General features: G+C 29.6%; 4 protein-coding genes across 4 annotated transcripts; 1 reads left to right on the top strand and 3 right to left on the bottom strand.

The window, feature by feature from the left end:
• Positions 1 to 728: 728 nt before the first annotated feature.
• MKS88_001133 (arginyl-tRNA--protein transferase) lies at positions 729 to 2,030 on the bottom strand (the record flags this gene model as incomplete). The annotated part of the gene is made up of 1 exon (XM_067219791.1): positions 729 to 2,030. One exon carries the CDS (start codon positions 2,028 to 2,030, stop codon positions 729 to 731), a length of 1,302 nt encoding a protein of 433 aa, XP_067075062.1.
• A 5,118-nt stretch (positions 2,031 to 7,148) lies between these two features.
• On the top strand, positions 7,149 to 8,216 carry MKS88_001134 (SRR1-like protein; the record flags this gene model as incomplete). The annotated part of the gene is made up of 1 exon (XM_067219792.1): positions 7,149 to 8,216. The coding sequence occupies one exon, from the start codon at positions 7,149 to 7,151 to the stop codon at positions 8,214 to 8,216; it is 1,068 nt and encodes a 355-aa protein (XP_067075063.1).
• Positions 8,217 to 9,163: 947 nt separating this feature from the next.
• Positions 9,164 to 10,677, bottom strand: MKS88_001135 (secreted protein with altered thrombospondin repeat domain; the record flags this gene model as incomplete). Its single annotated transcript, XM_067219793.1, has 2 exons — positions 9,164 to 9,701; positions 10,451 to 10,677. The coding sequence occupies 2 exons, from the start codon at positions 10,675 to 10,677 to the stop codon at positions 9,164 to 9,166; spliced, it is 765 nt and encodes a 254-aa protein (XP_067075064.1).
• A 2,145-nt stretch (positions 10,678 to 12,822) lies between these two features.
• Positions 12,823 to 23,810, bottom strand: MKS88_001136 (uncharacterized protein; the record flags this gene model as incomplete). Its single annotated transcript, XM_067219794.1, has 2 exons — positions 12,823 to 17,175; positions 17,361 to 23,810. The coding sequence occupies 2 exons, from the start codon at positions 23,808 to 23,810 to the stop codon at positions 12,823 to 12,825; spliced, it is 10,803 nt and encodes a 3,600-aa protein (XP_067075065.1).
• Positions 23,811 to 25,634: the final 1,824 nt, after the last annotated feature.

Below are 25,634 nucleotides of genomic sequence, written 5' to 3' on the forward strand. Positions count from 1 at the left end.
GATTTACAAAAAGGTGTATCAGTAAATGCATCAGTAAATGCATCAGTAAATGCATCAGTAAATGCATCAGTAAATGCATCAGTAAATGCATCAGTAAATGCATCAGTAATATGGATGAAGCATGAAAAATTGAAAGGGGCGGAAATGAGTTATAATCAATCATGAGTATTATTTGTGCGCATGTGATGATCCCACGCTCCTCCGGACATTTCTTCACGCCAGTTAGTGTTACAAATTGAAAAATTATAAAAATAAACATGCAAGTAGCAAAAAAAAAAAAAAAAAAAAAAAAAATGAGCGCCCATATGTGTGCACATGTACACACATAAACGCACACACGTGTACATATGGTAGTGTATGTACATGTGTGTACATGTATACGCAATATGCGTATGCGTACCAAATCAACGCGATTGGCACGTTACATACAAGCGCGAGATTCGCGGAGATGACTTTTCTTTTTTATATATAAAAAAAAAAAAAAAAAAAAAAAAATATGGAGGCAATTTTTATTGTCTCTACATCTTTTTACACATTTTAAATATGCCTCACTGAACATTCATTTGTTTTAGTTAGATTCCTTTCCAAATATAGGTCGTTGTATTCGTGCCAATTTTTCGAAACATGTATGGTTTTCCCTTGTGTGCCCATCTTACATGATAATTAGAAGTATGCATATGTACATGCATTTTGAGTACGTACTTATGTTTGTGTGCATTTATGCTTACCTACTTGGACCCTCCGTCATCTTTCGCTATTTCGTCCATACCGATTCCTTTAATAAGTACACTGCAATTAAGCTTATCCTTAAAAGGCACCTTGAACTCTGCATGTTGATGTTTAAACGTTCTATGTTTATTGAAAAATTCTTTCATTGGTATTTCTTTTGATCCAATTTCTTTTTTATATGGTAATAACATGCCGAGATCCCATAATTGAAAATTTTGGAATTCTAATAACTTAGCTAATGCACATAACTGAATTGTGCCAGCACAGCTTTTCCTTTGAAAACCAGTTAAACTAGTATATACAGACCCAACAGTATTGCCAATTTCTCCAGCTACTAATTTATCTTCAAACCATAACTCTACAGAATGCATCTGTACATTCTTATAAATAATATTTTTTTCAAAAATTTTTTTAAATTCTTTTTGTACGAATGGGTAAAGCCAATTCTTGCCATGTTTTTCTACGATTCCTTCTATAACTCCATCAAAATCTTTGTCTACAGTTATATAAAAATGTTTACATTTCTTTCTAGCTTTTTTAGAAATATGTATTTCACTTGGATGCATACATGATCTAATGTAGTGTATCTTTGGTATTAATAAACATTCTTTATATATAATCGTTTCATAATTTTCTACTCTATATATTCTCTGTTTACTAGCTACAGGTATGAACCCTTCATAGAGCAACTGAGAAATAAAAGATGCATCAAAATGTACACACCACGTGTTCTCGTGTTCATAATTTTCTTCTATTAATATATCGACAATTTTTTCTATATTATGATATGGTGTCAACAATGGGTAAAAGTTCAAACAATTATTATTTTTCATTAAATTGTAAATCTTCGTTAGTGCTTGTGGGTCCTCCTTTGACATCTTCTCAACGATTTTATTTATGTTAACATCATCGTCTAACAGTAGCTTCTTCGTCCGCGCCTCGCAGGCCTGGCCCCTACTATTTTGTTCGTTTATCATGCTTCTTTCGCTTCGTTTGCTCCTATCACTACTTCTACTTCTTTCGCTTCGTTTGCTCCTATCACTACTTCTACTTCTTTCGCTTCGTTTGCTCCTATCACTACTTCTACTTCTTTCGCTTCGTTTGCTCCTATCACTACTTCTACTTCTTTCGCTTCTTCCACTCCCTTCGCTCTTCTCGCTCTGTTCATCTTGTTCATTTATCACTTGCTCGTTTGAGGCATGCTCATTTTTATTGCACTCTCCTTTAGCATGATCACTTCCTTTCTTAACATTCAACTCCTTCACCCCATTACCTCCCCCCAGGCTTTCACATGTATTCATTTTATTCTTGTTGCTCAAAAAAATGGAAAAATGCTTTTTTTCGTCCTATGTGCACTAATTCATGTAAATAGGCAAGTATAATAATGTATGTCAGCATTTACAGTCCCTTTAACCCCACACAAGGAGCAGTAAAAGAAAAATAAAAAATTAATTAAAAAAATACACAGAATGAACAAAATGAACATAATAAAACAAACACCACAAAACGAACAAACGATCAAACGAACATACGATCAAACGAACAAACGAACAAACGAACATACGATCAAACGAACAAACGAACAAACGAACATACGATCAAACGAACAAACGAACAAACGATTAAACGAACAAACGATTAAACGAACAAACGAACAAACGATTAAACGAACAAACGATTAAACGAACAAACGAACAAATGAACAAACGAACAAATGAACAAACGAACAAATGAACAAACGAACAAATGAACAAACGAACAAATGAACAAATGAACAAACGAACAAATGATCATCCACGTAGAAGAGCAAAAGAGTAAAAGAGCGTTAACCTATTTTTCAAACAGTAGCAAACGATCTCCCTCTATTTGCAGCTTTTCCTTTTCCTTTTCCTTTTTTTTTTTTTTTTTTTTTTTTTTTTGCTGCATTAAAAACACAAGGATACCGCGAAGAGAAATAATTTCTTTATATTATATATACCCCATTCGCACACATATATGTACTTGTGTTTTACATGTGTTTACGTATGTGTATATGTATGGATACGTATGTATACCTATGCACGCACATGTACTTGGACTTGCGTATCCTTGTGTGCTCGTTTACTGCTTGCTGCAAAAAAATGGTACTCCTTATTTTTTAAGGTCATAACTGAGATATAGAAAAAAATAAAAAAAAAATAAAAAAATAAAAAATAGAATAAATAAAAATAAATAAAATAGATTTAATAAAATAGATTTAATAAAATAGATTTAATAAAAACAAACAGCTAAGAAAAATTGGGGAATAACCAAAAAAATACAAAGTTAAAGAACGTTTAAAATTAGTTTACGTGCTATTTTCTTTTTTCCTACGCAGATATATTTGCGGGTATACGAAAAAGGCATATATACACATGTAAGTATATTTGTGCGGGAATATACACATGTAATATTCATAATATATATATATATATATATATATATACGTACATAAGCACGTTCGCACATATATATTCCTCTCTGTACATATGCACAAGTCAATAATAAAGGAAAAATGAAATGAAAAAGTAAGTTACATACATTACTCCATATGAAAACAAAAAAAAAATAAAAAAATATGCATAATGCTATTTATATTTTTTTTAAAAAATGTTCATCCAAAAATGCCGTAGGAGCTTATTACAGTCCTTGTTAGGTACGAAACAGCAAAGTGAATATACATATATATGTACATGTGAAAAATTGAGAATTATAAATCGTCAGGGCTGGAACGAACATTCTCATTTCTTGTCAGTGATCTCCTAAGCGTGGTGATAAAATTTAAAAAAAAAAAGAAAGAAAACAAGTGAAACAAACAAAGCAAACAAAACTAGCATAAACATGAACATGAACATCAATATGAACATCAGCGGTAACGTAAAAGTAAAAAAAAAAAAAAAAAGAATAAAAATGAACATGCAGTAGAAAAAATGGAAAAACAAAACGATACATAAAAATTGCAGTTTGTTAACAATTTTGTAAAACATCTATTTGTAAGTTTTTTTATTATTTAAAATAGTACTAAGCAGTGCATTGTGCTTATTATGTTTGCATGGTTATATGCGCATATGCGTCAGCGTGGCTTATATAAGACCTCCTCTCTACAAATCTTTTAGCCGATCAACAGCATCATATAAACAGCTTAAATCATTATACTGATAAGGTATGAATAAATAAACGCTTAGATATCTAAGTAGACAAAGAACATTAAAATGGTAAAACCAAAGGTGTGTAATTCATAAAAAGCGTTAAATTGAACAATGGGGATAAAGACACTTCTTGTTGTAAGCTCATTCCTTTTATAACAGTACTCAGTAAAGAAGATATTATTTTAAAAAAAATAGCTTAACTCTTAAATTGGAGAATAACTGCTTTAATTCGTCTCATATATATGTATCACCTTAAAAAAAGAATTATCTGTTCACAATATATATATAGAGAGAGAGCGTTTAAACAAAATAGAAGGAATGATAAAAGTGAAAAAAAAAAAAAAAAAAAAAAGCCAAAATGATTTTTTACTAAACGCTCTTCTCACGTATTCCCTTGTGTTGTACGATACTATGTTATGTTTTTGTTCCTTTTTTTTTTTTTTTTTTTTTTACCAAAACGAATGAAACACTGTTATATATTCGTACAAGCACCTTCGTCGTACCTACTGTTACAGTTGTTACTGTCCAAGTTTATATAAACCCTGCAATGTTCAAGCAAGTGGTCATACATATTAAATCATTGTAAACCATTATTCTAATCGTTGATATCACTACATATACACTGTGTCTTAGTACTTTTTCAGTTATCGCCATCCCAATTATTGCAGCACTGATGAGTAAAACATGTGGCAACAGTCCGTTGGTAGGGAACATAATTTCACGTAAACATGGCAAAAAAAAGAAGAGGCAAATGATGGGCCATAAATAGGGATGGCAAAATAAATATACAAAATAAAAGATAAAAAAGAACAAAGTATATATATCACAACATGATATACTGCATAGAGAAGGGGGATTTGCAGAAAACGTATCATCCCATCACTGTGTAAAAATGTTAGTCCATCCAACGTTTTACTAGTTCACTTGATGTGTTTATACTGTCGTTGTTTTAACATGTACATTACCATATCTGATATAACGTACATGAAAAAAAAAAAAGATGGAAATTTTTTTTTTATAAGCGAAAAATTGATATATATAAAATGATATCACAAAAAGTATCTCTCGAAGAAGGAAAAACAGAGAGGAAAAAAAAGAAAAACAAATTAAAAGATATTAAAACAAATTAAAAGATATTAAAACAAATTAAAAGATATTAAAACAAATTAAAAGATATTAAAACAAATTAAAAGATATTAAAACAAATTAAAAGATATTAAAACAAATTAAAAGACATTAAAACAAATTAAAAGATATTAAAACAAATTAAAAGATATTAAAACAAATTAAAAGATATTAAAACAAATTAAAAGATATTAAAACAAATTAAAAGATATTAAAACAAATTAAAAGATATTAAAACAAATTAAAAGATATTAAAACAAATTAAAAGATATTAAAACAAATTAAAAGATATTAAAAGGTATTAAAAGAAGTTAAAATAAATTGAAAGATATTAAATTTTTTTTTTTTTAAATTAATAAAACCAATACTTATCATATTTCTCCCTAAATATTGAAAAATCGCATAACAATTTTAGTAAAGATATATACACTTGTAGTAAAACCATTACGTGGAGTGAAGTTGTAGCATAGTGCCATTTTGAATCTAAGAAAAATGAGACTTTTACTATGTTTATAGGATAATATTTCATTTTTAACAAGTCTATAAGTACACCCCTTTTTCATTTATGTTTATGTTAAAGCAAAAAAAGTAGGTGTATCCCCATACCTAATGATATTATTTATATCCTCAGGCACATATTTTTTAAGCTTTTTTTGTACATTCATCATTACCTTTTAGGGGGGATTCACTTTATTATAAGAACACTACGTATTAACATTTCCCTGCACGTTCCGTACGGTTGTACGCCTTGATTGTGAACATGCATTAAAAGGGGTATATGAGCAATAGTTGTGCTACGTGCATGCCCATGTTCTCCTGCGCACATGCTGAGTGGTTCGTATGGTGAGTGCTTCAAGCAAAATCGGACTGTTCGCATGTGTAGAAAAATTACAAAAATGGCTGTTTTGCAATATATCATAATTCGATTTACGCTTTTCCCATTAAAACGAATGCGGGTACATACGAGCATACGTGCGTATATATAAGCATACGTGCGTATATATAAGCATACGTGCGTACAAATAAGCATACGTGAGTACCTATGTTATGGATATTTATTATGCACAACCCTACGGTTAATGCGTAGTTCGTAATGTGAAGATAAACTCATATAATTCCATAAATACCGGTGAGCCTCCCCTCTTTGAAGAATTATATTAACGTGCGTAGTAGCTGTGTTAATATAATTTTTTTGCAACATTTTACCAATTTTTATAAAACAAAATATTACCAAAATATTGACGTCCGTTTAACAAAATATTAACGTCCGTTTAACAAAATATTAACGTCCGTTTAACAAAATATTAACGTCCGTTTAACAAAATATTAACGTCCGTTTAACAAAATATTAACGTTCGTTTAACAAAATATCCAAATTTTCTACCAAAATGGCCCATGATACCACGTAGTAGGAATACAGAAGTAAATCGTCCTATGCGCAAGTACATACTGTAAATATCGTACATAATGCGCATATTTCTATCTCAATATGCGTACAAATTATCACGTATAATATTCAAGTAAGGCATTTAAGCGTAGTGCATATCATCTGCATCTAGCATGTTAAAAATTTTATCTGCACTTATTTTGTAAAAATGATTGGAAAAATTTACAAAAAAGCTTCAAAAAGTCAGCCAATTAAATGTTGTTAATTGTGTTAAATTTTTTTTTTTTTTTTTTTTTTTGTCGAGTACTATAAACAATTTAGTTATATATAATGAAGAACAATTAATCTTTTTTTTTTTTTTTTTTTTTTCTAACCTGAGAAAAACGGTTTAGCTTTTTCTCCTCGGGCTAACTTTGTATATACTACATTTGTCAAACCTCTTCCTTCCCTTAATTTTTTACATAAAATTAAAAAATATATAATTTTGTTAATACAAAGAGAGGGAAAAAAAAAAAAAGCGAAACCCTAATGAAGTTGCAAGATAGCCAGATTCTTTTCCACTTTGCCACTTCACTACCTTGCCAATTTATCACTTTACCATTTGAGAACTTCTCTACTTCTGTACTTCTCTTTTTCTTCAACCATTGTGTTATCCCTGCCAACTGATGGCACAACGTGTACATGTTTATATGGACCTATATCAACATATGTGTAGTTAAGACGAGCAGACAATCTTTTAAATGGATGGATGGATACTTGTGCAAAGCAAACATCGAGTGAGGGAGAAAAATTGTAGAAATAGAAAAGAAGGAAGAGCAACAGATGAACTTTTAAATACTACTCTAGGTGAGAGGGAAGAAGAGGAGTATAATGATGATAAGAAAAATTTAAAAACAAGAAAATGTACATATAGTATAAACAGAAATAACAGGGATAACATTTACAAGGAAATAAAAAAAATTATGAGTCTTTTAGAAAAAACAGAATTTTTTGAAAATTTCCAGAAAAAGTTTAATAAAATATATAAACATGAGATAAAAATAGTAGGAGCAATTTGTTTAGGTTTAGGGTCCTTAATAGACCTAAACTTGAATAGCAAAAGAGCATGTATGTACCAGCTATGTTTTATATTATTAGTGAAAAATATTTATACGATTGATAAAATTTTTATTTATGATCCGAAAATTACTAAAATGGAGCAAGGTGTATATAGCATTTTGAATATTCAAGTGCTTTCATGCAAAGGAATATATAAGAAGAGCAATTTCGAATCAGACACTCAAACTGCACATGTAGGAGAGGAAAAAACATTTCATTATACTACTATAAAATTAAATAAGAACGAAAGGATGCTATTATTTATGCCCCATTGTGATATTTGTTTATATGGTGAAGTTTTATATAATATTTTTATTTATGAACAGTTAAGATATGCTAATGTTCATTTTTTTTTTAATCTGGACAATACAATTTTTTTGGGAAATAGTTTTGATTATTACAAAGAACGTATCTTTTTATATAAACCATTTGGATTGTCGTCTTACATAATTCAAATGCTGCAGGAGAATGAAGATATTTTAAATTTAAAAATTAATGAGACCCATTCCTTCCAACTGCAAAAGAATTTTAAATATTCCCATTTTATTTTTTATATTTTAAACTTTTCAAAACAGGTTAATTTCCCCGTATATTTTGAACAAATTTCAGCTTTTAATGACTTAGCTATTGTATTATTTTGCAAAATACCAAACAAACCCATCTTTTGGGCAAGTGTTTATAAATTCTTGCTTGATCAGGCAAAAATTTGAGCCACCTACAGTGAAGTTCGCCGACGTGTTGCGGGTGTGTGGGTATTACATATATATATATATATATATATATACATGCATTTATATACATGTGTTTATATACATGCGTTTATATGCACTTTTATTATGTCTTCACGGACATTTATATATATTTTTATTATGCATATAGGTATATGTATAAGTAATATTATTCAAATACGTACAATTGTACATTTACACGTACCTACTGTTATATGTACACATGTAAATGTTCATGTGAACGCGTCTTTTTCCGTCTGTTGGTAAAGTCGACCCATACTTCAAGGCATATGTTTCTCGTGTAGCAGTTCGTACAAGCCTTTTACAAATCGCACAAGCATTTACATAAGGAAAAATAAAAACATGTTTAACCGCAAATTTGTTGCCCCTTAAATAGTAAGGAAGGAATTTTAAAAAGCAAAATGTTGAAAGAGTTTTAATAGTGGTGCATGTTTGGAATTAAAGAAGCAAAATGGGTAAACAGGTAAATAGGCAAATGGACAAATAAGCAAATAAACAAGTAGACAAACGATTAAATACGTGCCAAAATATATAATGCAGCAGATTTTGTCAAATGATTTAAGGTAAATTATGCCTAAATATTTAATTGACATTTTTTGAAGATATTAGAAAGAACCAACAAGTATAACAAAAATTTTTTTTTTTTTTTTGTTTTTTTTTTTTGTTTTTTTTTTTTTGTTTGTGTGTGTATGAAAAGGCGCCTTGGGGGGGGTACTGTATTCTTACATTACTTTTTTTTTTCCGTGTATACCCTTATATTTCTCAATTTTGTTAATTTATTTTATCATGCTTTTTTATTTTGTTATATTTTTTTATCATATTTTGTTTCATTATTTCTTTTTATTTCTTTTCCATTTTTTCGTCTCATTTCGTCTCATTTCGTCCCATTTCGCACTTGTGGCATCCGCCTATTTCTGCATGCACGTCCGTGTTTCTTCAATTATGTTACGAGGAATTTTTTTTCCATTCCATAGACAAAAATTGTCATTGTTTTGGTTAGAACGTAAAACTTTCCTCGTTCGTCTTTGTTTTTTACCATCACATGCACTCCAGTTCGACCAGGGACCATACTGACAGTTCACATTGTCATTCTCAACTTTTCTACATAAATAAAAATTATTAACAGTACATTTACGAGGGACATATGTTAAATCTTTCTTCATTTCCTCAATAACATGTTCATTTGTAATATAACCAGACGCTCCGATTATTTCAAAATCCGCATTTTTGTTATCATGTTCATCTTTGCAAATAACAGCTAGTTCGTAATCTATGACTACAGACATACTTTTAAAACCTATCTCTTTTGAATTATCACAAAGCCTTTTAATCCATGATGGAGTTACCTTACTCCTTTCGTTTTTGTCTTTTATTTTACTTAGTTTTGTTTGCAAATCAAGAACGTCTTCTTCACTACACATGATATATCCTCGGGGGCACCAGCAACTGAGAATGAAGTGGAAAGCAGAAATTTTTTTTTTTTTTTTCTAGCTTTTACAAGTAGGTGGTGATATGCCAAAAGGGGGGGGGCATATACACACACGTACATACATATATTTATATACATGTATTTATATACATATATAATATATATATATATATATATATATATATATATATATATATATATATATTTGTACAACTCGTACTTCTCTAAATTGCTGTGAAAAGGTGAAATATTGTGTATATATATGTATACATATATACACATTTAATATGTACACTACGAGTAATTAAAAGGGAAATTCTGAACAGTGCATGTAAATGTGCGTGCATTTTGCATGAACTGTGCAGGATGTTTTACACATTTCATACACATACACAATCGCACTTATCAGAATAAAACAAAAAGTTTTAAAATGGTGTGGAACAAATAATGCACTCACAGAATTAAGCGAAAAATAGTCAGTTTTATTAAAATAATAATATGTAGATATATATAAACGAATTATGTGTACACTAAGCGTACGTATTTTTAAGAAAAGGTAAAATGGTGGAACAAATATGGTAAAAAAATAAAAGATGGCAAAATTGTGCAAAAACGAACAAAATTAAGCAATCCAACGAAGAGTTGTATAAAGCAAAGAAGAATAAAGCAAAACAATAAAAAAGCGTAGAATGAAACAAAATTATGCAATTTAACGTAGTGCAAAGCGAAGCAGAATAATGCAAAACAGAATAAAAGCGTTGCTCACTTTTGGGGGTCTCCCTCTATAGCTGAAAATATTACACATGTATCTCCATCAATCTCAGGTATAGTATCCATTTCTCTCATGCGTGTTCTTTTCTTTTCATTTTCTTCATTTTTTTCATTAATATTTTGAAAAGAAATTATCTTTGTATTTTTCCAACTGAGTTCCAAGCTACTATTCCGTGTCAAATAAAAAAAAATGGAGAAGAACAAAAAGCGACTGTTTTTCATCATATAAAAATATTCAAAAAAAAAAAAAATTTGTCATGCATTCTTCTTCCTTTAATCAAACTTTTACAAAGCACTTGAAAAAATTGCTATAGCTTGAATGTTAACATGAAAGCAGGCCAAAACATCGCTAATAAAATGTTAATGAAAGAACAAATTACGGTGAAAAGAGAAGCAATTTAAAAAAATAAAAAAAAAAAAAAAAGAGAGAGAGAGAGAGAGAGAGACTATTCTCAGAGTCAGTCATAAAATCGCTTTGCTTTTATATAATGAGTACATACATAAGTACACATATATACACATACGTACATATATATATACACATATATACACATACGCACACATATATATACACTTATATGTATATATACGCGTGCATATGTCCGTATACATGCCTGTTATGTACAACTATGAGTTTTATTGAAACAGTAAAGGTTCTGGTGCGAACTCCGCAACACCAGCACGAACATATTTAAATATACACATATGTATGTATATATATATATATGTATTATACTTTTACACATATGTACTTATATATACCTATACGCATTTACACATATACATATGTTCCCTTTTTAACATTACTAATTTTACTTTTTATTTGCCCATTTGCATTGAAGTATTAACATGAGGTGTCAATTTTTTCGTGTTTTAAGTTAAACTCTTTTTTTTGCATGCACAGTGTTAGAGATAGAGATGAACCTTTTTTTTTTTTTTCTTTTTTTTTTTTGCTCCTTACAACGGTTACACAGCTTATATTATAGAACAAAAAGTAAAATAAGATATATAAAAAGCTAATTAAAAAATGGGATATATAAAGTGAGGAGGGAAATGAAAAAGGCGAAATATAAGCTAAAATAAAAAACAGCAAAACAATAAAACAGTAAAACAAAGGGTCAGTTTTTTTTCGATTTAATTTCCATTTTTACACAAATTTTTTTCAAATAGAAAAAAAAAAAAAAAGAAAAAAAGAAATTCTCGATTTAGAGAAATAACAAAAATAAGGCTACCCCCTTTATTTATATATTTATTTATTCCATTTTCTTTTGTTTTATTTTTTTTTTTTAAATTAGCAGTAAACCAAAAAGCTGTTAATCCTACTACAAAAAAGGAAAAAACAGTTGAAGGAAGATTCTTTCTCTTTTGAAGGGATAAAAAAGGGATAATCAGGTGAAGAGAGGAAATTTAATTTACAATATTAATGTTTTAAAAAAAAAAAAAAAAAAAAAAAAAAAAAAAGATTTAACACCTCTAGGTGTGTACCATTTTGTACATAATGAAGAATTTATAAAAAGTGGAAATTATTTTTAAAAATATTAATGTAGTACTGTTTAAGAGAAGTTTCAAAAATATTAATGTAGCACTAGTTAAGGGATATTTTAAAAACATTAATGTATTGCTACTTCAAGAATGTTTCATAAATATTCATGTACAACCGTTTGACGAATTTTTCAAAAAAAATTCTCGTTTGAAAAGGTTACACATATGTATTTGTACGTGCACGCCCAACTTTTGTGCAGTGTACACATTTTTTCTTTCGTCTCCTTTTATGGCAAAAATTAAATTGTCATACGAGCAGATGTGGGAAAAAAAAATATGAACAAGGTCATAAAAATTGGCTCAGCAAAAAAAAAAAATAAAATAAATAAATATAACAAACATACAAGTGAACAAGCACAAACGTGAACAAACAACAGCATAAATACTTGCTTGGCCTGCAAATTTTGCGCAGTACCAATATGTTCTTAAAAAAATTAAAAATAAAATTGCAAAAAATTTGCAAAAGATTTGCTATAAATTTGCAAAAAATTCGCTATAAATTTGCAAAAAATTTGCTATAAATTTGCAATAAATTCGCTATAAATTTGCAATAAATTTGCTATAAATTTGCAAAAGATTTGCTATAAATTTGCAATAAATTCGCTATAAATTTGCAATAAATTTGCTATAAATTTGCAAAAGATTTGCTATAAATTTGCAATAAATTCGCTATAAATTTTCTACAAATTTTCTACAAATTCAAAACAAAACCGCCGTTTTTTCAGACGGTCAAGTAACGCAATGCGAAGGTATACGAACTTCTCCGTGCTGTGCATTTCTCTGTGTCCATATCTGACACTTAACACATGTTCCCCTGTACCTTATTCACATGTAGTTCGTCTCATTGAGAGTAATCCTGCATGTAATTTCTTCCAAGTATATTTTAAATTTTTTCAAAAACTCATTAATACTTTGAAATTCTACTATATGATTTAAAAATGGTATCTGAATCAGTACTTGATTAAAAGTAGCATATATATCATGAAAAAAAATTTTCAAAAGATCGACGGATGACTTTTTAATTTTTTCATTTACATATATAGATGAATCGAGAATGATACAACTAATATCATAATTTCTCGAAGCAGCATCAGAAGTATATTCAAAATAAAATTCTGCTCTTGATAACAATTCTTTTAATAGTGTTATTAAGGAATAATTATTGACATATTCAAGTTTACCATCTTTATCTTTTAAAAAATAGCCTATATTATTTTTTTCATTATAGCACTTTTCTTCATTGTAAAAGAAAAAGGAATTACTATTCTTATCTGCATTGATCCATAAGGTAAATAAGTAATAAATGATTATTGCTATTTCGTAATCATCTTCAAGTTGAGAAGCTTTTCTGTGCTTTAAACTGTTATGTATCTTTAAATATACATGTATTAATGATTTATAATCAACCTTATGATTTAACAACAAATTTGATATCCATACAATATAGAAACAATAATTTTTATAGCTTAACACTATTAACTCTGGGTGGTTTAATGATATAGCTTGGTCACGCTCGTTTTCATTGAAACAGTAATTCACGTTGTACAAGTAATACAAAGCTTTCCTATCGTTTCGGTCTATGGCCATGTTGCTGCTTTTTATTCTTTCTTTGAGCGCTTCCTCGTTCAGCTCATCCCCCTGGTTCGTGGTTGCGCCGTCTACACCTCCTGCACCGCCTACACAGCCTATACCATCAGCACGTATTCGCTCCTCATCCGGATGCTTATCGCGCTTATCATGCTCGTCCTGCTCATCGTCATCACTTCCATCATTGTAGTCATTGCTGCCACTGTCGTTACCGTCAATATCGTTACCTCCTCTATCCCCCCTGGTTTGATAATTTTCCGTGTAGTCGTGGTAGGAGTACACGCTGCGCAGATTGTTATTTACTGCCTTGCTGACTAGTGAAAAGGGAGATAGTTTAGAGAAAATTATTTTATCCTGATTCTTTTTGTGCTCATAAGACTCATTGATTAGAATGACATTCATCTGAGGATCTAAATATATAAGAGGTATACAATTTAAAAAAGAAATTAATTTCATGCGTTGGTTATATTTTCTATTTTTTAAAGCATCAATTTTGTTTTTTAGTAAAGAGCGGATTTTTTTAATTTCAAATAAATTGTTCATAAACTTATGCATTTTTATAATAACTAATAAATAGAGACAATTCTTAAAATTAAAATCATATAACTTGAGTATATCTCCTATGTAATTTATTATAAAGTTAATATTTTCAAAAGATATGGTTAGAGAGAATGAAAAGTCTAACAAGCGCTCAAAGCAAAAGGAATATTTGGAAAAATAAAAAGAACCACACCTTGAGTTATTCTTTAACATATTATTAACAGTTGAATAACAATTTGAATTAATTGTATCAATTTTATTTTTTTTTTTATCACATAAAATAATTAATTTGAGTAAATTAAATGATGGCAAGAAATTTTTAAAAAGAAATTTACTCTTTTGAAAAATTTTATTTTTTAAATCTTCTTTTGTGTACACACTTTTCTGGATGATCATTAAATAGTCTTTAAATGTATCTATAACATCTACAATACGAGATATATTAATTTTATATTCTACATTGTTTATCTTTTTATTATAATCAGTTATAACATCATCTATATGTTCATTTCTTCTATTAGACATATAATTATACATGTTCGAAGAAGATTTTCTAATCAAGTCCATCTCTTCTTTATTTAAATTTTCAAAATATGCAAGTACTTCAAATGCATCTTCTCTTTTTCCATTCATTAATATGTTAAAATAATTTTTCACAATATCCCAATGACAAAATTTGTATATATAAAAAACAAATAAGTTTATAAGTTCAACAAATAACAACCTTTGATAATTCAACGAAGTTTTAAATTTTTTTATCTCTTTTAAATTTAAATAATTACTACTCTGATTTGATAAATAATCCTTTTTCATTTTGAAAAAACATTTATTTTGGAAAAATAGCTTCTTTACAGCATTGGAAAAAGATGTATCATATGATATATTTTTATCTATTGTGTAATAATTTTTCAAAGTATCCTTCTTAAGAGTACTGTTAATGTTAAGCAAGTCATGCACATTGCTTTTTTTAAACGAATCAACAATATTGTCTAATTGGTCTATGTTACCCAAGTTGTTTATTTTGTTTATGTTTCTCTTCTTTTTTTGCTCCGTTGAAAATGAATCTTTTTCATGTTGACCATGGAGATAAGTATCTACAACGTATTCATTCAATAACTTGTTCTTCTGATAATCATTCTTTCTAAAACTACGCATTTTTTGAATAAGAAAAATTTTCGTCTTCATACAATTGTCCATGTATTCCATTCTTTTCTTCAAACTAGGAAAACAAATCATCCGCAAGAGATATTTGTAAATGTTATAAAATATTTCCTTAGTTTCACTATTGTACAACGGGTTCAACATAACGTAGCTATTACCAATGAAGTTCTCTTCATAAATATAATTGTTCCTTGACAACTCGCTCATCAAAATAGATTTATCAATGCTGTCCAAATTTTGATAGTAATCCCCATCGCACTTCACTGCAGTAGAGTGGAAAAGCGCACCCTCCGCGTTTGTTTCCTCCATTCCGCTTTTACAACTATCATTGATATGGCTTCGACTGGTGTAACCTCCATAGCTGTACTGCTGCGCCTCGCTTTTCTCGTCGTCGGCGAAGCGAGTTCTTTTCACTGGGGCACTCCCCCGTGCTCCATCCCGCTCATCCTTCCCGGATTTGGTAACGTCCGTAGTATTCTTCTTGTTATTTTGTATCGCATTCAGCTTCACTACATCCTTGTATATCGCTCCCAAGTTGAGATCACCCCCTGGTGGTAGCTTCCATGCGTAGAAGGCTTTCCTTGCAAAGTATATAGCCACATCCTGGTACTTACCCTCCTTGAAATAGTAAATGTACGAGTCTGCAATGTTTAGTTCATTGAATTTGACATAATAGTAAAGGTAGTGGGATATGGTTAGTTCAAATATAGAACATGGGAAATGATTTTTACATTTATATAAAATTAAATTAAAAATGAAGAAATGAAAATTTATATCATTTGAGTATTCTAACAGTTTAGTTAAAAAAATTTTAATTTTTTTTTTTTTCCTTTCATTATTTTTAAAAAGATATTTCATATAATTGACATGTACTATTCTTTCAATAGGTAAGAAGCAATTCGTATATAACACATAATAATCATAATTGTACTGCACATCTATGTTACTAATGAGTAGCTGCTTATTCGAATTGTTGTACTGTTCTATGTTGAACTGTGTATCTTGTATAAACGTTAAATTCTTCTTCTCATCAATAAAATGTGTATGTTCATTCATCTTTGCGTTCATCTTTGCATTCATCTTTGCATTCATCTTTATATCCGTCTTTGCATCCGTCTTTTCATCCGTCTTTGCATCCATTTTTTTATCCTTTCTTCCATTCTCTTTATCATTTATGCTCAATATTTTGTAGTACCCATCTATGTATAAACTAATTAACGAACTAGCACATCGGTAATAGTCCGCCTTATACAACAATATGAGTAATTTGTGTATATTTATACTCGTCAGTGCATCTTTCAAGTGTTCATTAATAAAATGCTCTGCTCTTTTTTCCGATGCCAGTAGTTCATCAAATTTGTCATATGTAGTACTAGTACTAGTATTCTCATTTTTTAAATAGTACTGATCATAATTTGGTCCCTTTGTTTTCATTTTTTTTTTTAAAAATACTTCTTCTTCTATTCGTTTTGTTAAAAATAAGGCTAAGAATTCGTTTTTGTGTATTATATATCCTTGGAAAAGTTCTACTGGTATATATTTGCCCGTTTTAATAATACTAAATAAACATTGTTTTAGTATATCTCTATAAGTCTTACTCAAATAGGTTTTCAAAAAATTGCATTTAATAAGTAAATCAAATAGTGTACTAGGTAGATATAAAAAATTTTCCTTAGACCCAATATTTTTTCTCTTTATAATACTCTTATTTTTATAATATTCACAAACAATAATACAGTAAATTAAGATATATTCTATGCTAAAATTAATAAAATTCAGAACTGCATAAAATAAATTTATTTCATTCAACATAATAACAGTGTAACTATAATATATATTTATAATGGATATATCTTGTATTCCTTTAATTTTATTCGAATAATCATTTTTCTTTTTCATTAAATTTGTTAAAATAATACTTACACATAAGCTCAAACATTTTAGTTTCTCTATCAAGTTTAAACAACAATCTAGGGGTACATTACCAATAAGTATAAACATATCACTCTCTTCATACATACTTCTACTCCTTTTTTTTTTTTTTTTTGAAAAAATAAATCTTCATTCATTCTTACTATGCAGAAATTTTTCATATTATAAAATGACTCTTCTTTTTCTTCATTCATTTCTTTCGTTATTACAGAAATGCTCATATCCTTTTTTAAATAATTAGATACCTTCATATATTTGGTACTCCTCATATGAATATTATTACTATTGGAAGTACACTTAAAAACATGTGTGTCTCTATATTTCTCATACGAAAATAAATGAATAAACATAATTGGTTTTAACAAACGACTAAGTAGTAACAATAACCCTCTAGAAAGCATATGTATCGAACTATTATACATATTTACATTTTTTAAAAACATAAAATCAAAATTTTTATTCGTTAAATACTCAAAGGCAAAATTACCACTCTTATTATTCTCGGCTTCCAACAATTTTTCTCTTGTCCTTTTTTTCTGATACATATTAAATAAATTATAATATCCTGTGTCGTTAAGCAATAATTTTTCATTCCCATTGTCAAACCCGTAAGATGCACCACTCCTTCCTCGATCATTCATGCTGGACCTGTTACCAAGGATATCATGGATATCGTTGTTATGACCACTGTACATACCGCTGCTATTCTTAACGAGATCGCCCTCCAAGTCATCCATATTATCATTAAACAAATGATTCATGCCCTTAATCTTTCTCGTTTTAATTTCTAATTCCATTGCCTTTTGTAATTTCCCCTGTTTCATAATATAATCTGCATTTTTATCTATAAATCCAAACTTAAACGGAGTAGGCTTATATATTTTATTTAATATATCGTACTCTATATGATTGGTGTTACTAATATTGTTGTGTGCATCCTTCAACTTTATGTATTTACCATCATCAACTTGATGCACATTTTCATTGAACATAATTACTTTATCCGAGTAAAGCTTTTGATCTCTCATGTTCTTTTTATCTAAGTTTAAAGAAGATGTCAGATAGTCCTTAGATGTTCCAGTTACTGCGGAGGCGGTCTTTCCTTTATCATCTTTCATGCTGAACCGTGATAAGAATAAATAAGGATTGTAGTATTCCTCTGCTTTACTTCTATTCATCATCTCCTTGTTGTTACTTTGGATGTTATTAAAACACATTATTTCATATTTATACACATGATTAAGTAACATGCACCACATTATAAACAAAAACTCGTCATTAGATGATATCTGTGCTATTTGGTTTATGAAATACTCGTACACTAACTCGTCATTGTTTTTTTCCTTCGAAAGGATCAGTGGATAAGGCACTTTCCCTCTCGAGTTTCTCCTCTCATGGTTGGCTCTGACCACTTCGACGCCATTACTTGGGTAGTTACTATCATAGTTACTGTCGTAGTTATTGCCAAAGTCATTAACGCAATCATTAACGCAATCATTAACGCAATCATTAACGCAATCATTACCGCAATCATCACCGCAATCATTACCGTAGTTACTATCGCAGTTATAATCACTACTGTAATATTTGTAACTGCCGCCTTCACTGCTACTACCACTACTGTCGTTGTCAAGGTTGGTCCTCCTATCACGCTCCCTATGACTTAAATTTTGCTGCATACCTTCAGTTAAGTGATCCATGCTGTTTTTCAAGTATCCCCTCATTTTCATCTCATTAAAAACAATGCTTTTTATATTTCTGTTTTGGAACGAAATTTTATACGGCACACAGTTATTAATCATTTTTTCAATTTTTTGCGTTTTAGTATTTTTATTAATATAATAAATATGACTCTTTGTTATTATTAACAAGTCATAATATTCCTGATATTCACTTACCGTATTTTCATATAAATAAAAAGGGGGGATGATACTATCTCTTTTTTCTCGTTGTTCCCTCATGGTCCTTTCATTTTCCTTGAACATAAAATTTTTGTTCATAATTAAATCGTTATTATTACTGTTCACTATGTTCCTTTGTTCATAAAAATGTGGCACGTTATTCCTTCCGCTATTTCCGTAAAGAATGTGCATGTTGTCTTCACCCCCGCAATTGTAATTGTAGTCATTGCCATAATTGTAATTGTAATCATTATCGTAACTATAATTATTGTTATAATTGTTATAATTGTAATCATTACCGTAATTGTACTTGTTATTGCTACTTCTGCGCATGTTCCCAAAATTACCTGCACAGTTCAGGTTTATTGACCGTTTTTCATTTTTTGCCATTCTACTGTTCACACTGTCATATTTCATCTTATCCATGTACAAGTCTTTTATTATATTATTATTCTGCGATTCTTCAAAAAATGTGTGCAAGTAGTAATTTTTCTTTTTATATATAACTCCAATTATTTCTTCATTAATGTAATATTCGTTTAAATGTTTAAAGACGAATTTATTTTTTTTGTAGTTCGACGACTGGCCAGTACTAGTGCTACTTCCTATTTCGTCTGCACTTGTTAATAATTTTAGTGTGTAACGCACTTGCTTCTTTGCAGTCCCGTTCTTGCTGTAGTTATCGCTACTGTCTCCACTACCGTCCTCTACTTCATCCCCTTCTTCATAATCACTCCCACTACCCATATAATGGCTACTATCTTCTCCTTTTCCCTCCCCTGTGTGCATTATATTTTTTTTTTTTTTTTTTACCTGAACGTTCATAATTTTTTCCGCATTTTTTTCTACATTTCCTTCCGCCTTTTTTCTCATATTCTCTTTCATAAACGCAAAATTTCCAACTTGCCGATGGACCGCACTTTCCATTCTATCCTTTTTAATGTCCCTTTTTTGTTGATCTGAAAATGTAAATGTATTTTCTTTTTTTTTCTTTTTTTTTTTTTTCTTTCTTTCTTTTTCTTTCCCCCCCTTTGGATGATCATTATGTTGCACCATTTTACCCTTATCACGTGGCTTACAATTATTATTTTTTTTTTCTTTTAAAATAATATATAAATTTTTCAAATGATGAGTAAAAACAACTTGCGAGTCCTTTTCATCAATTTTTAATCCTTTTTTGTGAGGAAAATTTTGAAAATCTTTCAAAATAATTTTAAAACTGTTACTATCCACATCCTTAACGAGTGATAAATAATATATGTTAAAATTATTATCAATCATTTTCAAAAAGATGTTACTCCTTTCGTGTACATAATTTATGTGCATATCTATGATTTTTAATTTGTTTAGTACACTTGGCTCTAAGTTCGAAGGATATGAAAATTTATTATCTTTGCAATTGGTATCATATCCCTCAATATTATTCTTATATATGTTAATGTAGTTATCTCTTTTGGGAACATTTTTTTTACGGTTATCATTTTTATAATTTTTCATATTTCTCGCGTTTCCACCATTGTTGTAAAATGGTTCATTATCTGCTTCATAAGGCGATTCATAATTATCTCCATTTTGCACGTCATTCCTTGTGCCATTTTTCAATCCATTTCTCATACCATTCCTCGCTTCTTCACCCTCGGAATACCCTCTCTGTTGAGAAAAACCACTTTCATCGACGAAATAAATATTACTCAATTCTCTTACTAGATCACTCTTGCTAAATACAATCGTTTCAGACAAATAATTTCTCGTATTATCTGACACACTTGACAATATTTTCACATAGAGATCGCTATTGTCATATAAAACATACAATATGGATCTCTCGTTGTCGACTAAAATCTTCTTCACTTTACTCTTAAAGAAGGAAAAGTATTTTATAAAATAGGTGCTAATAATTTTTTTTAAATAAAAATTTAAAGGAAACTGCTGTAAGTCATCACAGTATATATTTTTCTTATATTCATCTATATTTTCTCTGCCATTCAAAATAGTACAGGTACCTTCTTCTCCTTGTGTTTGTACATTCATACCATAATGACGACGTAGTACTGAACTGTTATGACTCTGTTCATGCGAATATGGGTGGTCATCTCCTCTAAGTGAGGATCCCTCGAGACTGTTATTAGTGATATTACGAGAAAAGATGGCTTTATTCACACTATTCACTAGTGTGCTAAATGAACTTACCACTAATTGTTTAAATAAATTTAGGGGTTTATATAAATCCTCTTTTTCATAAACAAACTCATATATATCTCCATCATCCTGTGCTAAAAATATGCGCTCATTCTTTTCATTCGATTGAATGTGTTCATATATTTTCTTCACTGGTTTTGGTACTTTAAATAATAGAAATAAATATATATTAAAATAAAAGGGGTATATACTTTGATATATCACTTGCTCACTCACTGAAATATTATAATCCTCTTCACAATTAAAGTATAAATGAATATTATAAAAATAAAAAGAATTTACAGTTATTACCATAATGTAATAATTTTTAACCGAATTGTAAAAAGAATCCAAAGGAATAAGATTATTTAAGAACACTGTATCTATACATTCTATAGGAGAATCTACCACTATTGTCATTTTTCGGCTACTCAGGTTATTTAAATTGTACAGGTGCAAATAATGCGTATTATCATGTTTATCATAAAACCACAGAAGGTTGATCTTTTCCACTATTCCTTTTTTTGTATAACGTATTTTTTCCAGCTCCTGATCTCGCTCCCATCTATCTGACCCCCCTACTCCTTGCTGTGTATCTTGCCCCATTTCCCCCCCCCTTTTTTTTTTTTTTTTTTTTTTTTTTTTCTGTTCATTTGTCCTTTCCAACTTGCGCTTTAAAAATAAAGCACCAGCATTCCTACAGTACACATTAAATAGAATATCTCGGTTCCTACTACTACTGAACAAATAATTAATTTTGTATAAATTATTATAAAATAAAATATTTTTCTTATTACCCATGTGGACCATCTTTTCATCATTTAGGATAATTCTACATATCCTTAAAAATAAATTAAAATCACACGTTAAATTTAGTTTCTCTCTTTTCTGTTTCTCACTTTCATCCTTTTTTTTCTGCTCTTCATAATTGTCTATTAACGTATCAACAGCACTATCAAATAATTCTGCAAATTTTTTTTTTATATCAATTTTATCCTCTTTACTATTCTCTTGAATATCCGACATATATAATAATGAATTTTCTATCACATTTAATTTTTTCTCCACCGAGTTGAAGTAGTCACCTAACTTAATTTCTGACAGCAAAATTTTATATTTATCATATATATAATTAATATTCATCATTCGTTTCTTTTCCATTTTGCACGTATCATACAAATTGTTGTTATACTTGTTCATTTCTTCATACACTGTTCCGACATGTGTGTCTTCTCTTATGTTTAAAGGCACGCTCCCTTCAACTACTACTTCTGCTGCTGTTCCTGTTGCTCCTACTGCTCCTACTGCTTCTGCTGCTCCTATTGCTCCTGCTTTTCCCTGTACTTCTACTCCATATCCCGCTTCTTCACCCCCACCACCTTTACCCTTCTCATGAGTACTTGCAAAATTAGCTCTGTTATAGTACATATCCATGTTATTCTTATCAGGCAGATTCAAAATATTCTGCATAATTGTTTCACTTTTTTTTAAATCTTCCTTTATCTTCTCTGTATCTCTCATTCGGTTATAATCATCCTTTAAATTTACTTTAATTTCATTCGAATTTGACAAAATATTTAAGAGAAATTCTTTCTTTTTGTTTATACTGTCCATACGTTCATTTAAAGAAAAGCTAGTTAACTCTCTACTATTATTATTCATTATTAAATTGCTACAAAACCGTTTAATGTTATTAATTATATGTGGATAATTTTCCCTTTCTAATGAACCATGTTCTGTCCTATTATCAATGTCTTCATAGGATTCTCTTTCGCTATCTGAGCGGGATACTTTGCTTTTACTTGATTCGCGTTCATAGTACCTGCTTTTCCTGTTACTTGTGCGACTATCCTTTCTATAACTACTACTCGATAAGTTACTTAACGGGGATTCACCCTTATCAATCTCTCCACCTTTATCAATCTCTCCACCTTTGTCAATCTCTCCACCTTTATCAATCTCTCCACATTTATCAATCTCTCCACCTTTATCAATCTCTCCACATTTATCAATCTCTCCACCTTTATCAATCCCTTCATCCCTATCACCCTGTTGCCCATAATTTTGCAGTCTTGAAAAAAAAGAACCGTCCGCACTCTCATCGTTAAAGATAGAAAGATCATACATGTTTTCATCATTGAATTTGTTGGCAAACATCTCTTCATTGTTTTTTACATTCCTCTTTTCAACAGCGAAAAAGTTTTCTTCTGACCCTGATTCTAAGGAGTTCTTTTTTTCCCCCTTCACCTTACCATATATACTACTCCTACCGTTTTTACCTCTACCATTTATACTACTCTTTCCATTCTTACCACTACTATTTTTACCGTTCTTACTACTATCATTCTTATTGCTCTTACTTCTACGTCCATGCGTAAAATAATTTTTAAAACTATCTCTTATCGTTCCTTTGTGTGGTTCATCTATTTGTGTATTCTTACCTGACTTCTTCTTAGCAGTTTCGTCTATCTCCATATTTTTTGTGCCTTCATTTTTTGTATCCTCATCTTTCATCATATTTTTTTTAGTACGTGCAAAGTTATATCTGTGGCATGTACAATCAAAGGGGAACAGTGGTACAGCGCCTCGTGTTTGTACACCCACATGTACTCGCATATAAATGCAAACATATGCATATGCATTTACATATACATGTACACATACACTTACATACAAGCATACAGTGTTAAAAGTGAGTCCCGGCTCTTATTTTCCTGCGCCAAGAAACGCGCGCTTTGGAAGTTAAAAGCGAGGATACAAGTAATGGGTACAGAGAAAAAGAAAAAGAAGAAAAAGAAGAAAAAAAAAAGATAAAAGATAAATTCGAAAAGGAAAATAAAATTATTTTTTAGGTCCTTTTTTCCCCTTTCGCATTCTCCTTTCATAAATCTTAATACGCATGAGCATATACATACAAAATTCATACATTACATACATGTACCCGTTAGAGGTCGCATTAAATGCGCTCCTTTAACGAATATTCAAATATGCAAGCACTTGCTTAGCTCTTTTTGCCCTTTTTAAATATATCTTTTTTTATAAGTGCCTAGTTGCACAGAACAAATTAAAAAAAAAAGTAAAAAGGCGAAACGAAAAAGGAAGAAAGCGAGAAACGAATAATGCTAAGCATATAATGCTAAAAGAAAAATGAGAAAATATTCAAAAAAAAAAAAAAGAACAAACATTTAACCAAACTGGCGTACATGAATAACTTATATCAGAAAAATGGCAAAACGAGCTTACGCGTATATGTAATCATGTAAACAATGAACGAAATAGTGAACGCGCACTTTTTTTTTTGAATTAAACGGAGAGCAACAGACGTTCATAAAAGTACGCATAAATATAGCCATAAGTATAGGTATAATAAATGTACGCATAAATATAGCCATAAGTATAGGTATAATAAATGTACGCATAAATATAGCCATAAGTATAGGTATAATAAATGTACGCATAAATATAGCCATAAGTATAGGTATAATAAATGTACGCATAAATATAGCCATAAGTATAGGTATAATAAATGTACGCATAAATATAGCCATAAGTATAGATATAATAAATGTACGCATAAATATAGCCATAAGTATAGATATAATAAATGTACGCATAAATATAGGTATAATAAATGTAAGCATAAATGTAGGCTTACGTGTATATTAAGTGTAAACATAAGTGTAAGCATAAAGTTAAGCATAAATTCGTGCGACTATGTGTACATATGTATATATATTTATGTATGTATACACGTATAATGTATATACATCCTTATGCACGTATACCCCTACACTTAATTTTTTTTCGAAAAAGGCTCCTACATACGTGTCGTATAATGCCAACGCGAGTTCAAATGAAAAACACAAATGCAAAAATAATTGCGTGTAACTTTATACTTTTTTCTTTATTATAAATAAAATCAATTAATGCTTACAAATGTTGACTTCAAGAAATTTCAAAAGTGCTCGATGAGCTTACCAAAATAAAATAAAAAATAAAAAATAAAAAATAAAAAACAAAAATAAAAATGAAAATGAAAATACAAAATTGTACATTCGAGTAATTTTACAAAGAAAATGGAATTTGCAAGATTTCTTATTTCGTTTTGCATATTTATTACCTAGTACTTCTTACTTCCAACTTCTTCCTTTTTATTTTTTCTTCTCTACACTTTTCAACATACATATAGTACATATTACACTGTACGCAAAAAAGGAGCGTACAATTTTGTATATGCATGGGAAAACGAAGCTATTTTTTTTTTTTTTTTAAGTGAAAACATAAAAAATAGTAGTAAGTGAACATTTTAATGCAATTGAGGTTGGAGGTGCCGCACTT

This window comes from Plasmodium brasilianum, chromosome 4 (genome assembly GCF_023973825.1).
Source record: "Plasmodium brasilianum strain Bolivian I chromosome 4, whole genome shotgun sequence".
Lineage (NCBI taxonomy): Eukaryota > Apicomplexa > Aconoidasida > Haemosporida > Plasmodiidae > Plasmodium > Plasmodium brasilianum.